This window comes from Heptranchias perlo, chromosome 6, assembly GCF_035084215.1.
Source record: "Heptranchias perlo isolate sHepPer1 chromosome 6, sHepPer1.hap1, whole genome shotgun sequence".
NCBI classification, from domain to species: domain Eukaryota; kingdom Metazoa; phylum Chordata; class Chondrichthyes; order Hexanchiformes; family Hexanchidae; genus Heptranchias; species Heptranchias perlo.
In genome coordinates this window covers 100664111-100678504 of record NC_090330.1, presented here as the reverse complement: position 1 = coordinate 100678504, position 14394 = coordinate 100664111, and the positions used below count along the sequence as shown (strand labels likewise).

The 14394-nt window shown below is 41.4% G+C and overlaps 1 protein-coding gene across 9 annotated transcripts in view; it reads left to right on the top strand.

Moving 5' to 3' along the window:
* Positions 1 to 14394, top strand: part of LOC137323101 (LIM domain only protein 7-like) — a 184262-nt gene that overhangs the window by 66372 nt on the left and 103496 nt on the right. For all 9 annotated transcript variants that reach the window (XM_067986522.1, XM_067986523.1, XM_067986525.1 and 6 more), the window contains one exon: positions 12965 to 13071. In XM_067986522.1, the coding sequence (XP_067842623.1) occupies positions 12965 to 13071 (107 nt within the window). The remainder of the gene's footprint in view (positions 1 to 12964; positions 13072 to 14394) is intronic.

The following is a 14394-nucleotide window of genomic DNA, read 5'->3' as shown; positions in this document are numbered from 1 at the left end:
TGATCTTTTCCAACAGTGTTGTTTTCATAAGTGAGTGATGGAGCTACTATCAATATTAACAGTACTAGCTCCAGCACTGGGTACAAATAACAGTTTAACATCTTGGTCAGATATGTCTGCTGTGTGGAAAGAGATGCTGCACTTGCTCCTTCAGTTCTATACCACAGGCAGTGAGTCTGGCGGCAGTGATGTGTACACTGGTAACTGGGGAAGGAAATTCAATTATGGTGTCATTACATCATGTAGACTATTGTTGTGAAAATCAATGCTTGTTTTGTTAGGCTGCTTGGTAAACAATACATTTTATAATGATTTTAATTATGGTAGAATTGGGGGCTTTGCCCAGTTTTGTTTAACTATTTGTTCTGATTAACCATGTCTGATAGAAGCTTGTAATCAAAAGTCCCTGGTACATGGTGATTTGGTTTCTATTCCGACAAATTGGTAGAAATGTTCATCTGACTTCACTTGCGTTGCATTGTGGGCACTGCAGCTCAATCCTGGCTATTTTTAATGAAAAGAACAAAGTTGATTGGTAACATTTTTATATTCATTTTAGTTTATATTACCAGTTTATTTTGTCTGGCCTGTATTTGCTTATGTTCAGTTTGGAAATTCATTGAGATCTATTGTTTCATAGTGTCAGCTTTTGAAAACTGATTTGAACATCTATGCATATTATGTTGCATACTAATGTAATGTGTAGATTGGAAGCATTAGTGTACAATACAATGTATATAGAAGTAAGATTGATTTAACTCCTAACATGCCTGCCAATTATTGATGTTTGACAATTAGTGCTTTGGGAATTGGCTTGTGTGTCCACATTCACGGACAAAAACCAGAGTGGGCTTGGGCTCTTCCACCTCTGTGCTGCTCAGAATGCCCCCCTTCCTGAATCCCTTTGCCGCTACAGTAAGCTGAAGTGGTTGAATGTAGATGCATACTGTGAATGGGCACACTCGATCAGAAATCCCTGTCTGGTGTAGGTAACCATATTAAATTTTTCACTTTGCAATTGCAACTGCAGGACTTGGAACAGTTGGGTCCTGGAATAGCGTGAGAGGGGTAGTAGAAATAATTAATGTTGCTGAGAAAGTAGGGAGAAAGCAGGAAGTAATGGAAGGGGGATGTAGACAGTACCATCATAAACTAGGGTGGGTTGAGACCCAGATTTCTGATGTGCGCTTGTAACAATTTGGTCTGTGCTTTTACTGTGTGAATTTTGTTCATTTATGATATTTTTGTAATGTTAAATGCAGCATTTTTGTCTTAACTTTGAGTCAACAAACATAAAACTAGGCTACACTTGAGCACATAATCTAGGCTGGCACTTCGGTGCAGCACTGAGGGAGTGTTGCACAGTCGGAGGTGCCATTTTTCAGATGAGTCGTTAAACTGCGCTCTCTCTGTCCTCTCAAGTGGACATAAAATATCCCATGGTACTATTTGAAGAAGAGCGGGGGAGTTCTCTCTGTGTCCTGGCCAATATTTATTCGTCAACCAGCATCTTAACTGAACAGACGGTCTGGTCATTTAATCCATTGCAGTTTGTGGGATCTTGCTGTGTTTAAATTGGCTGCCATATTCCCTACATTTCAACAGTGACTACACTTCAAAAGTACCTCATTAGCTGCAAAGCACTTTGGGATGACCTGAGATTATGAAAGGTGCTGGATAAATGCAAGTACTTTTTCTCTCTTTCTCTCTTTTTTTCTGTTTTTTTTACTTTTTTTCTCTCACTCTTTTTTGCTTTCTTACTCGTTTTCTCTTTCACTTTCTCACTCCTCTCTCACTTTCTCCCTCTCACTCGTTTTCTCTCTTGTTTCTTTCTCTCTTCTCTCTCACTCGTTTTCTCTCTCGTTTCTTTCTCTCTTTTCTCTTACTTTCACTTTTACTCACTTTTTTGCTCTTGATCTTTTTCCCTCCTTTTTTGCGCTCACTTTTTTTTCCTCTTTTTTTCTCTTTCTCGCTTACTTTCTCTCTTTTTTCCCCTCTTTTTTGCTGTTACTCTTTTTCTCGCTCTCGCCCTCTGGCTCCCCTCGCTCTCGCTCTCACTCTCTTTGAACCTTAGTTTAAAAAGGGAGAGAGAGATAGACTGAGTAATTATAGGCCATTCAGTCTAACCTCGGTGGTGGGCAAATTATTGGAATCAATTCTGAGGGACACAATAAACCGTCACTTAGAAAGGCACTGAGTAATCAAGGACTGTCAGCAGAGATTTGTTATGGTAGGTCATGTGTGACTAACTTGAATGAATTTTTTGAGGAGGTAACGAGGAGGGTTGATGAGGGTAGTGCATTTGATGTAGTCTACATGGATTTTAGCAAGGCTTATGACAAGGTCCCACATGGCAGACTGGTCAAAAAAGTACAAGCCCATGGGATCCAAGGAAAAGTGGCAAGTTGGATCCAAAATTGGCTCAGTGGCAGGAAGCGACGGGTATTTTTGTGACTGGAAGGCTGTTTCCAGTGGGGTTCTGCAGGGCTCAGGACTAGGTCCCTTGCTTTTTGTGGTATATATTAATGATTTAGACTTAAATGTAGGGGGCATCATTAAGAAGTTTGCAGATGATACAAAAATTGGCCGTGTAGTTGATAGTGAGGAGGAAAGCTGTAGACTGCAGGAAGATATTAATGGACTGGTCAGATGGGCAGAAAAGTGGCAAATCGAATTCAATCCGGAGAAGTGTGAGGTAATTTGGGGAGGGCAAACAAGGCAAGGGAATACGCAACAAATTGGAGGATACTGAGAGGTGTAGAGGAAGTGAGGGACCTTGGAGTGCATGTCCACAGATCCCTGAAGGTAGCAGGACAGGTAGATAAGGTGGTTAAAAAGGCATATGAAATACTTTCCTTTATTAGTCGAGGCATAGAATATAAGAGCAGGGAGGTTATGCTAGAAGCGTATAACACACTAGTTAGGCCAACCTGAGTGCCGAGTGCAGTTCTGGTCACTACATTATAGGAAGGATATAATTGCACTAGAGAGGGTAAAGAGGAGATTTATGAGGATGTTGCCAGGACTGGAGAATTTTAGCTATGAGGAAAGATTGAATAGGCTGGGGTTGTTTTCTTTGAAACAGAGGAGTGATTTTAGTTGAGGTGTACAAAATTATAAAGAGCATAGATAGTGGATAGGAAGGATGTATTTCCATTAGTAGAGAGGTCAATAATCTGGGGGCATAGATTTAAAGTGATTGGTGGAAGGATTAGAGGGGAACTGAAAAATTTATTTTTTCACCCAGAGGGTAGTGGGAGTCTGGAACTCACTGCCTGAAAGGGTGGTAGAGGCAGAAACCCTCATCACATTTAAGAAGTACTTGGATATGCAACTGAAGTGCCATTACCTACAAGACTACAAACCAAGTGCTGGAAAGTGGGATTAGGCTGGGTGGCTCATTTTCGGCCGGCGCGGACAAGATGGGCTGAATGGCCTCCTTCTGTGCCATAAATTTTCTATGATTCTCTCTCTCTCTCTCTCTCTCTCTCTCTCTCTCTCTCTCTCTCTCTTACTCTTTTCGCTCTCATTCTCTCTTACTCTTTTTTTCTCTGTCTCTTTCTCTCTTTCTTTGTCCTTTTCTTTTTCTCTCTTTCTTTTACATTTAAATTTAAAAAATCGATTAATTGTGAAGTATAAAAGTGATTTAAAATTAAACAGGATGCTTAATTTTTAATGTAAAAGTTCCAGATTTTTCTGGGGACGCATACGTTTGGCTCCCCTTAATGTACTAACAGTGCTGGTGGGGGAGGAGGAGACGTGGGGACAGCATTTAGAAAGAGTGTGCATCACTCTGATTTTTTCTGCCTTCAAACCTGACTGCAATGGTGAAGAACACTTAGTTTGACTCTCCTGTTTGTTATTGGGCAACTTTTAAAAAAAAAAATTTCTTCAAGTAATACGTTATTTGAAAAGTGCTTCAGAATGCAGTCAATTTTGTCATTAATGTCGCCATCAAAATAAATTGCTCTATGACAGGCAACTAATAACTGGCCTCTTGATTAGCTGAAACAAAAATAATGGAAGTAGCATACTAAGGATAAGCAAAAACCCATCTCATCTGTTCTGAATTTGAGAACCTTTGGGATAATGCATTCAGTAGGTTTTGGGTTGTATCAGTTTCATTGCCATGCCAGCATGTTTCTTCTTATGTGAATCTAGAAAGTGAGTGTCAGGAGGCCATTCAACTGTGGTGGGGGACATCATCCCAACCCAATTGTATCCTCATCAGACATTCAGACATGTGTGCTGTCCAGCAGGGATGGAACCTGGGATTGAGTAGATGTGGATATCTGGAATATTGATCTCTCCGTTGGACTGGTGCAAAGTATATGCTTTGTGATTGGTAGTCTGTGAACATGGGGGGGAATAAAGATTGGCATCCAAATTTAGATCACTTGGAGGAGGGGCTGTGTGTTAGACATGGTGCCCACCCGCTCCTTTTTTAATGCTAAAATTTATTAATTTCCAAATCATCTTAAGGATGACTTGTATAATTTATTTGTAATTAGTGGATGGAACAACTGGTTTGATTAAGTCGGCAAAGATCTCCGTATTCTAAAAATTTTATTTCAACTTCAAAGCAGTAAATTGCACATTCAGATCTGAGAAATATTTTACCCTTTTTTTTGCCCATCACCATTTTCCCTTTATAATAAGGGGGTTTGTCCTGCTTGGATCCAGTTTCACAGGTACTAGGTGCCCTCAGGGGTACCTCGCCCTGTGTGGTCATTCTTTCTTTGTGCGTTTAAATGGGGAGCGTTAGGTTATATAACTTTGCAACACGTTGCAGCCGAACCCGAAACCTGTCCTGTCCTCTCTTCGCAGCCTCTAAGGAGATCCTGGAATTTTTTTTTTCCCTCCTACCTATACGAAAAGCACTGAGGCCAATTGTAGCATCCCGACAGCCATCAGCTAACTCGGCACAGAGCTGGTTAAGCAAAACTTGTTAGATCTTAGTGGCCTTTAAAGGTGAATCTCGTTCTGTGTGTTTGATGAATTACGGCCATCAGCCAGACGTCTGTGCTTATTTTCAAGAGTGCCATGATTTGCAACTGATTTATTGGAGTACTGGGCATCGCATTCAGTACTAACCTGAAACAAAGTTTGATTTGATCATTGTTATTGAATTCCCAGCAATGTTCCTTTTGTGCATTGCTGTAGTATTTATAGCAAAAAAAAAAGCTGAGTGATAATTTGCCTGACTTGTGCTGCCAAACACTTGCTATCCCTGTGAGCACGGTTTAATATCCCGAAAGGGTTAATAGAATGAAATGATGGCGTGCTGAAAGCATGACTGGATTGCTGTGAGTCCTTGTGTCTGGTCAGTGTTAAAAATTCAAGTGATTAACGGAGATTAAGATAGTTGCAGAAAGGAAAGGTTGTTAGGTTATAATCGCACCTTTGTTTCTCAGCAAGTCTCCTCACCACTCTGGAATGTTAGGGTGTGACTGAATAGGCTGGTAAGACCTTACCCCCTTCCAAGATGATGACCTCAGAAGCTTAACTAAAGGTGGTGACCTCGTGTGCTCATGAATGCATCGTTTCTTAGATAAATGAAAAGGGCGTCACTGAGGTAAAGCTTTACTGAGTGACATCTAATTTTTAGGATTGTTGTTGTAGCAGCTTGAAAAACTACCGGCTGAGCTGTTGACGTTTGTTTTTCTCGTTGTAATAGTCTTTTTACGCTCTTTCTCCATCGCAACCCACCATTCCCCTTCCCAGCATCATTTTCTGTTTTCTCACTTCTTCTTATCACTCATTCCACATCATCTAGGCGGGTGGGTTCACTTCGTCTTGGTACTGTTCCATAAATGCTGTCAATTAAATTCCTGAGTGGATCCACTAGGTCAATGTGCTTGTGTTATCAGTGTGGGACGTGCCTCAATCTTGGCCCTTATTGTTTCAATTCAAACTTGGACCTCTGACTTGGGAGTCTCGTGTCGTAGCATTGTCCCTGTGTTGCTTTAATTCGTGGTGTATTGGCGTAGATAAGGTTTAGATTTTATCTGAAAACAAGAGTGCGCGAGGCCCATTTGAGACTGCCCAAGACAGTAGAAGTTGTGCGTATCAAAACGTTTCAGTTCAAAGAACAAAACAAATCTTCGAAAATGCTGACAAACACTCAGCAGGTCGGGCAGCATCTGTGGAGAGAAAGAGTTAACATTTTAGGTGGATGACCTTTCATCAGAACTGGAACATGTTTGAGATTAGCAGTTTTTAAGCAAGTACAGAGCCCTGGAAAAGGAGGGGGGCGGGGAGAGAAAAGAACAAAGGGGAAGGTCTGTGATAAGGCGGAGGGGCAGGAGTGATTAAATGACAAAAGGGCAAGGCAAAAAGAGGGTGGTAATGGGACAAGTAACAACAACAGCAACCTGCTTTTATACAGCACCTTTTAATGTAGTAAAACGTCCCAAGGTGCTTCACAGGAGCGATTTTAAAACAAAATTTGACACCGAGCCACATGAGATATTAGGACAGCATCAAAAGCTTGGTCAAAGAGGTAGGTTTTAAGAACATGAGAAATAGAAGCAGGAGTGGGCCATATGGCGCCTCGAGCCTGCTCCGCCATTCAATAAGACCATGGCTGATCTTCTACCTCAACTCCACTTTCCTGCCCTCTCCCCAATATAAGGAGCGTCTCAAAGCAGGGTAGAGGTGGTCAGGGAGGCAGTCCCAGAGCTTAGGGCCTAGGCAGCTGAAGGCACAACCGCCGTTGGTGCAGCGAAAATCGGGGATATGCGAGAGGCAAGAATTGGAAGAGTGCAGAGATCTCGGAGGGTTGTAGGGCTAGAGGAAGTTAGAGATGGGGAGGGACGAGGCCGTGGAGGGATTTGAAAACCAGGATGAGAATTTTAAAATCGAGGCGTTCCTGGACCGGGAGCCAATGTAGGTCAGTGAGCACAGCGGTGATGGGTGAACAGGACTTGGTGTGAATTAGGATACGGACAGCAGAGTTTAGGATGAGCTCGAGTTTATGGAGGGTGGAAGATGGGAGGCCGGCCAGGAGAACATTGGAATAGTCCAGTCTGGAGGTAACAAAGGGCATGGATGAGGGGTTCAGCAGCAGATGAGCTGAGGCTGGGCGGAGATGGGTGATGTTACGGCGATGGAGCAGATATTTGGGCGGAAGCTCATCTCAGGGTCAAATAGGACGCCAAGGTTGCAAACAGTCTGGTTCAGCCTCGGACAGTGGCCATGGAGAGGGGTGGAGTCGGTGGCTAGGGAATGGAGTTTGCGTCAGGGACCGAAGACAATGGCTTCTGCCTTCCCATTATTTAGTTGGGGGAAATCTTTGCTCATCCAGTACTGGATGTCGGACAAGCAGTGTGACAAATCAGACAGTGGTCGAGGGAGGTGGCGGTGAGGTCAGGGTACATGTGAAACCTGACATTGTGTTTTCAGATGGTGTCACTGAAGGGCAGCATGTAGATGAGAAATAAGAGGGTAAAAGTAACAAAACAAAAGATGGATCCAGAGGAAGTGTATGTGGTTACAACAGAATAGCAGAGAGGGAGTGTAAACACAGAAATTCTGGCAAAGAGGAGAAGGGTCCCACGGCCCGGGAATGTGTTAGAGAAAGTTGGGTAGACCCCCCGGGTGCAGATCACCTCACCAGCAGTGTACCAATAGGGTATCCTCCCCACTCCAAGCAGCAGCCCATACCTCCTCCAACTTTTGATTGGAGGATATATATCAGTTTGGTTTATGCGAAATAAAAAAATTGGTGCCAGCTAAGTCGTCGCCAAAACCATAAGTGTGAGTTAGTTATGATCACTTTCTTCAGGCTTTGGTAATAATAGAATTAGTGATCAGTCATAACAGTTAGCTATCACTGAAAAGCTTTCTGCTTTGCACAGGTAGAGAAAACCTATTTGAGATAGATTGGCAGCATGTGCATGTTCTTTGTTTATATGCCTTTTTCTGATTAAGTTACAGAAAAAGTGTATTATCTGTGATGTATTCACCTCTGTAAGCATTTGTGAGATTATTGACCCTAGCTGTAAATTGTGTGATTGTTTTACCTTTAACATACGGGGAATGAAAGGGACAGTGTAATGAGACAGTTGAGCATGTAATCATACCCTGTGGTGTGCAACTGTTGAGTGCCTACTGTATCAAAATAACTGAAGATTAGGGAATCCAACATACTTGGTATGTACAACAGGCTTTCATTTCTCTTTGCTGTTGCAGTAATCCTTTTAAAATGAAAATTAGTCCTGCTAAACAAAGCATTGTGCTGATGTTTTTGTTTTCAACCGAGTTGAAATCTGCTGTGTGGCATACTGACAGATGGAGGGAATTTATCTTTCTTCTCCCCTCCCTCCCCCCCTCCCCCACACCTCCAGAAACTAGGAAGGGTCTGGCTTTCATTTTGATCAGAATAATGCTTGGCATGGCGAATTTACATAGAATGTACAGCACTGTGACAGGCCATTCGGCCCAACAGGTCCATGCCAGTATTTATGCTCCACATGAGTCTCCTCCTACCCTTCATCTAACCTTATCAACATATCCTTCTATTCCTTTCTCCCTCGTGTTTATCTAGCTTCCCTTAAATGCATCTCTGCTAGTTGCCTCAACTACTCCATGTGGTAGCGTGTTCTACATTCCAACCACTCTCTGGGTAAAGAAGTTTCTCCTGAATTCCCTATTGGATTTATAAGTGACTATCTTATGTTTACGGCCCCTGGTTCAGGTCTCCCCCACAAATGGAAAAATCTTCTCTACGTCTACCCTATCAAACACGTTCATAATCCTAAAGACCTCCATCAGGAAAGATTGAAAAGGCTGGGGCTCTTTTCTCTGGAATTCTTTTCTAGAGAAAAGAGTCCCAGCCTGTTCAATCTTTTCTGATGGATATAACTAGAATTTGTCTAGTTAGTAATAGGCGTATAAATGAGAGAGGTCCCAGGTTCAGTCCCTATATCTTTGCTGCATTAGCTGATATGAGCCAGGCTGGGTTGATACCATTGGCTTCAACACCTCTAATTTAGGGCAGAGAAAATCAGCCAGGGTTCCAGGCTAATAGCTGTGTATTGGCCTTCAGTGCTGTGAGGAGGACAGGGTTAGTGGGCTCGGCTGTGATGACGAGTAACTCACTGTCACATGATTAAGCTTCTCTTGCGCAAGGTACCAGAGAGAATCTGGCATCCGTGGAACCACACCCTAAGCAAGGAGTCAGCTCTTGTCAGGGGAGCAGCAGAGGCAAGGGTTTTAAAAAGAAATGTTTTGCTTGTTTTTCATAATTGCAGAAAAGCAAAGCATCTATCTGGATGACACACCCAGCCATAAACTCAAGTTATCTGACAAAAAAATTTTCATGCGTGTGCAATTTTGCTCTCATTTCAGGAGGAGTGCAGTTTCTGTTGTCACACTTTTTTTTAAGATTGTTTTGACTGTAGTACCTGTTTTGGGATAGTGTCGTTAAAGATGGCCAAAGAGTCCGCAGGTGTTGTGGCTGATGTAGAATTGTGTTTGCCTATAGTATGTTTAGCAGTTTGAGTTTTTTCTTAACAAAAAGCTGTATAAGCAATAACCTGTAATGGCTCATATCTCCATGGTCTTTATGTATTCTTTGTTGGTCCTGCATTACATTAAAGAATTTGCTAAACAAAAACTGATTGTCTCCTTTAGATGTCAGCTGTAACTCAGTGGAAGCACTCTCTCCTCTGAATCAGAAGATTGTGGGTTCAAGTCCCACTTCAGAGACTTTAACACAAAATCTAGGCTGACACTTAAGTGCAGTACTGAGGAAGTGCTGCACTGTCGTAGGTGCCGTCTTTTGGATGAGACGTTAAACCAATGCCCCGTCTGCACTCAGGTGGATGTATAAAATCCCATGCTGTTATTTTGAAGAAGAGCAGGGGAGTTCTTCCCGGTCTCAGGACCAATATTTATCCCTCAACCAACATCTCATTTCCAACAACGTTCACCTGAGGAAGGAGGAAGCCTCTGAAAGCTTGTGAATTTAAAATAAAATTGCTGGACTATAACTTGGTGTTGTAAAATTGTTTACAATTGTCAACCCAAGTCCATCACCGGCATCTCCACAACATCACTAAAACAGATTATCTGGTCATTATCACATTGCTGTTTGTGGGACCTTGCTGTGTGCAAATTGGCTGCCGCATTTCCTACATTACAAAAGTGACTACACTTCAAAAGTAATTAATTGGCTGGAAAGCACTTTGGGACGCCCTGAGATCATGAAAATGAAAGTGTTACTTTTTTATTCTCACACTTCATTGGCTGAGTTATTCTGAAATTGCTAAAGTCAATGCTGATGTTTCATGCTTGTTTAGAATTCCAATTTTTAAAAATATTTGTTCTCTGCATATGGGTGACGTTGGCAAGGCCACATTTATTGCCCATCCCTGATTGCCCTCAGGTGGGTCTTCTCCTTGACTCTTGCAGTTCTTGCGTGATGTGCTCCCACAATGGTGTTAGTTCGGGAACTCCAGGATATGGACCCAGTGACCAGGAAGGAATGGCATTATGTGACCAAGTCAGGATGGTGTGTAACTTGAAGGTGGTGACGTTCCCACCGCACTGTTGCTCTTGTTCTTCTCGGTAAAGGTTGTAGGGGAGGGAGGTGCTATTGAAGTAGCTCTGATGAGTTGCTGCAGTACATCCTGTAGATCATTCGTGCTACAGCTACAGTGTGCCTAAGATGGAGGGGATTAATGTTGAATCCAGTGGCAGGGGCACTGACCAAGTGAAATAATCCGTCCTGAATGGAGTTGAGCCTCTTGCGCTTCTTGGGTGTTGCAGCTGCACCCATCCAGGCGAGTGGTGAATACTCCATCACACACTTGAATCTTTTAGATGGTTGAGAGGCATTAAGAGATCAGGGGGTGAAAGGTCACAATATCCAGTCGTCTTGATATACCTGGTTCAGTCCTAGTCAGTAGTGACCCCCAAGATATTGGTAGGGAGCTCGGTGATGGTGACCCATTGAAGGTCAAAGGCTGAGTTTTCTCATGTTTGAAATGGTCATTACCTTGGGAATCAAATAGTAGAAATTAATTGGCATATGCAACTCTATATATCTATAGTGGATTTTTATATCTTCAACTAAATAGCCAGGATAGACACAGATGGATAGGAAGTATTGACTTTTGGCATCTTGGTGGAAAATTTCGCTGCTGTTTACCTTCAGAGTTCTGATATTAATCGAAAAACACCACTAACACAAGGTATGGATGGCGAGTTGCCTCCACATTTACTTTGAACTGTCAATTTGTTTCTTGTTTCTGTTCATCTACGATCTTGCTCGCGCTGGTGTTCCCTCGCTCTCGTGTTCTCTTTCTTTTTCTCTTTTTCTTTCTTACTCTTTCTTTCTTACTCTTTCTTTCTCTCTTTCTTTCTCTCTCTTCTCCCCCCCCCCCCCCCCCACCAAAATGCATGTGCACCCTCTTCTCTTGCCAACCAAACAAGGCTTTTAAAATGTTTTTCTGAATGTTAGAATTTTGAGGTTAAAAACTGTGAATGGGTCACTGGGATCTTTAAGTTTGGTGCTACCAGTTATATTTCATCTTTACATTTGAGATGGCCCAGGGAGAGGGAACATTTGTAAAAATAACTTAAAGCTAATTTTTGTCAAGAAGAAATCACATCTGTTTTGGATTTTATATATTAACAGTAATCTACCAATAGGAAGCATCTAATCCTGTTTGCAGGAAGCAGAGCTGTTTGGCACATGGGTGATATTTACCAGGCAAACAAATGGTTGCTGTCAGTTTTCTATAAACTCCAAAATGAAGACAGACTTGTTTTATGCCTTATTTTGTGGTGTCACTCAAGGTTTTAAAAATAAAATCGAATTGAACTCGATGTGATTAGTCCGTTCCTCATTTGGCATTTGTTGAAAAACTTGTCTTAAGGTTGTGGTGTGCTGAGCCTCTGAAGTATTCTTCCTGATGAATGATGAACAAAAGTATATGAAAGCATGCTGTGACATGCCCAGATGTATTTTGAACAAATAGTTGAATGTTTTACTTAATTTACTTTAAATTCTTCTAAGTAGAAACACCTTAGGAACTTTTTTAAAAAAAGAATTGAACACGATGACATTGAAACAGTTAGAAATACAACATAGTTTGCAATCTGCTTTTTGAGTTTATTAGAATATCAAGGGCAAGTAACTAATCTTAAGCTTGCAAATAACTGAAAGGTATTTGTTATTTGCAATAGGATTGTTCTTGGAATACTTTTCTTTCATTTCAAAGCCCACATGCACATATACACAGATATCTGTTCTTATGTGCTCTGTCCTAACACAAAATCAATATTAAGGTTTGAGCATGTGATTTTACAGTACCTTCTAAAGACCTGATTTTGTTTTTGCTTGCTGCAATAAGGTTTCTTTAACAATTGCATGCGAGCAGGTGCAGTGAATGCTGCACGATACCACGCCTTCTTTAAATAGTTCATGCTGCACTGTATGTTACATTAACTGCTGCACTCTGTGTCAGAGTGTTGACCTTAGCCACCGAGTTAAGATTCCAGGTGTATTTAAATGCGTTCTGTAATAGTGACAAATAGGAGGAAGTATTCTAACCTGCATTTCAACCAGACTGCAGGCAGTTTCTGGGTGGGTGAATGTTCACAAGAGTTTTTTTTAAAATAGACACTGGAAGTAATCCTGTGTGTCATGAGAGACTAAAAGGAGGGTGGAATGTTTATGCAATTCAGACGTCAGAAATGGTAACTGCCCACATACTGTGCAGTCATACTATAACAGGTAATGGACATGTGCCAGTCAGTCCCATGGCCAGCCCACATCCATAGATTGTCAGTGCTGATTCATTGGAAGATTGATATATATATCTCTCTCTCACTCTCTCTTTCTCTCTCCACTGCCATTATCCCAGCATTGGACTTTAGATTAAAGGACTTTAGACCGAGTTAGTTTCCCTTGTTTTGTGTGTAACTAAGCAATTAATCCACTTCGTTTTTTCAGGACAACATCAATGTTTTCCTGAAGGGTTGTCAGAAACTTGGTTTGAAAGAAGCACAGCTGTTTCACCCAGGAGACCTACAGGATTTATCCACTCGTGTCACTGTCAAGTAAGTGCTGCTTTTTATGTTTAATGAGCAGATGGGTTTGGTCGTCTGGGGCTGGTAAAGACTGTTGAATGTTAATAATGTGCCCGAGCGCTTTGTGACCTGAAGCTGGTATTTATATATTTTGATTCCGCATACTGGTATTTGTACTTTTAGATATGTACAATGGTTTCTTTGTGGGAAATGGGAGAGAAGACAGACATACGGTTGGTGGAACTGTGTAACCAATCTTTTAAAAATGTTTTCTGTAAGGTGGTAGTGGAAGATTTGAATACAGTATCTGCTGTGGGTTATGTTGGTTGAAGTTCAGAATTATTTGAAATCATCTCATTGTATTCACGAAACATCTTCAATTCACAAAAATGTTCTGTGAGGTAACTCACTGTTTGATGTGGTACAATTGCATCTGAAGTGAAAGCTGTTTAGATTTAGTGGAGAAATTGGGTGAGGGAGGAGGGGAATGAAACTTCAAATTCTTTCTGCCTTGTGATCAAGCAACATTAAACAGGGCTTTTATGTTTTAAATTTCTCCATTTGAGAATTAGATTTAACTTGTTAAAATGCAGGATTTTTTTTTGAAAGGTAATTCTCATGGTAATACAGATTTACAACCAAAATCAAATAAAACTTGATAGTTTCCCTAAGGTGCTTGTACTGAACATACCTGTATGAAAGTGTGTTTTATTCTGTAATACGGTATTGCATGTAGCAAGTTTGAGGAGGCACTCTTACTACAGGGAATCTATATATACATTACACAAAAATACCTTGTATTGTAGCAGCCTTTCATTGGCACTTGTATCTGTTTGTCTTGTTTAGTACACACTTGGATTATTTTTCTGTTTTCTGTTTCTGTCACTATTGGCTGTTGTGCATTATGCTGTAAGTACGTATGGACAATTTCAGCATTCGGTGCAGTTCCAACTATTTTCAAAGGTGTTTGGGTAACTAGTGCTGGTGAGATGAGCACCATTTTAAGTAGCGTGAGACCTGTGCCGGTGCTGATGGCTCCCAGTGCTTTGACCTTTTACAGTTGACAGCAGCTTCCCTGAAGTAAACTTGCCTGATATGCTGGGGTTTTTTTTTAAAAAAGAAAAATAATGACCTGATCTTAATAAAATCCATCAAGTTTACCTTTTGAGTTCCTGCTGGCTCCAGGAGACCCGAGTGTGGAGAGCAGACAGTGCAGTGTGCATGACTTAATCTGATATAAAAGCAGCTATGAACTTGATTAAGTGGACCCAGCTTTCAATTCTATATCCTTATTCAAATGCTATTCCCTTCCATGGATGGATCTCAATAGGTCTAGAGTGAAACACTTTGGAA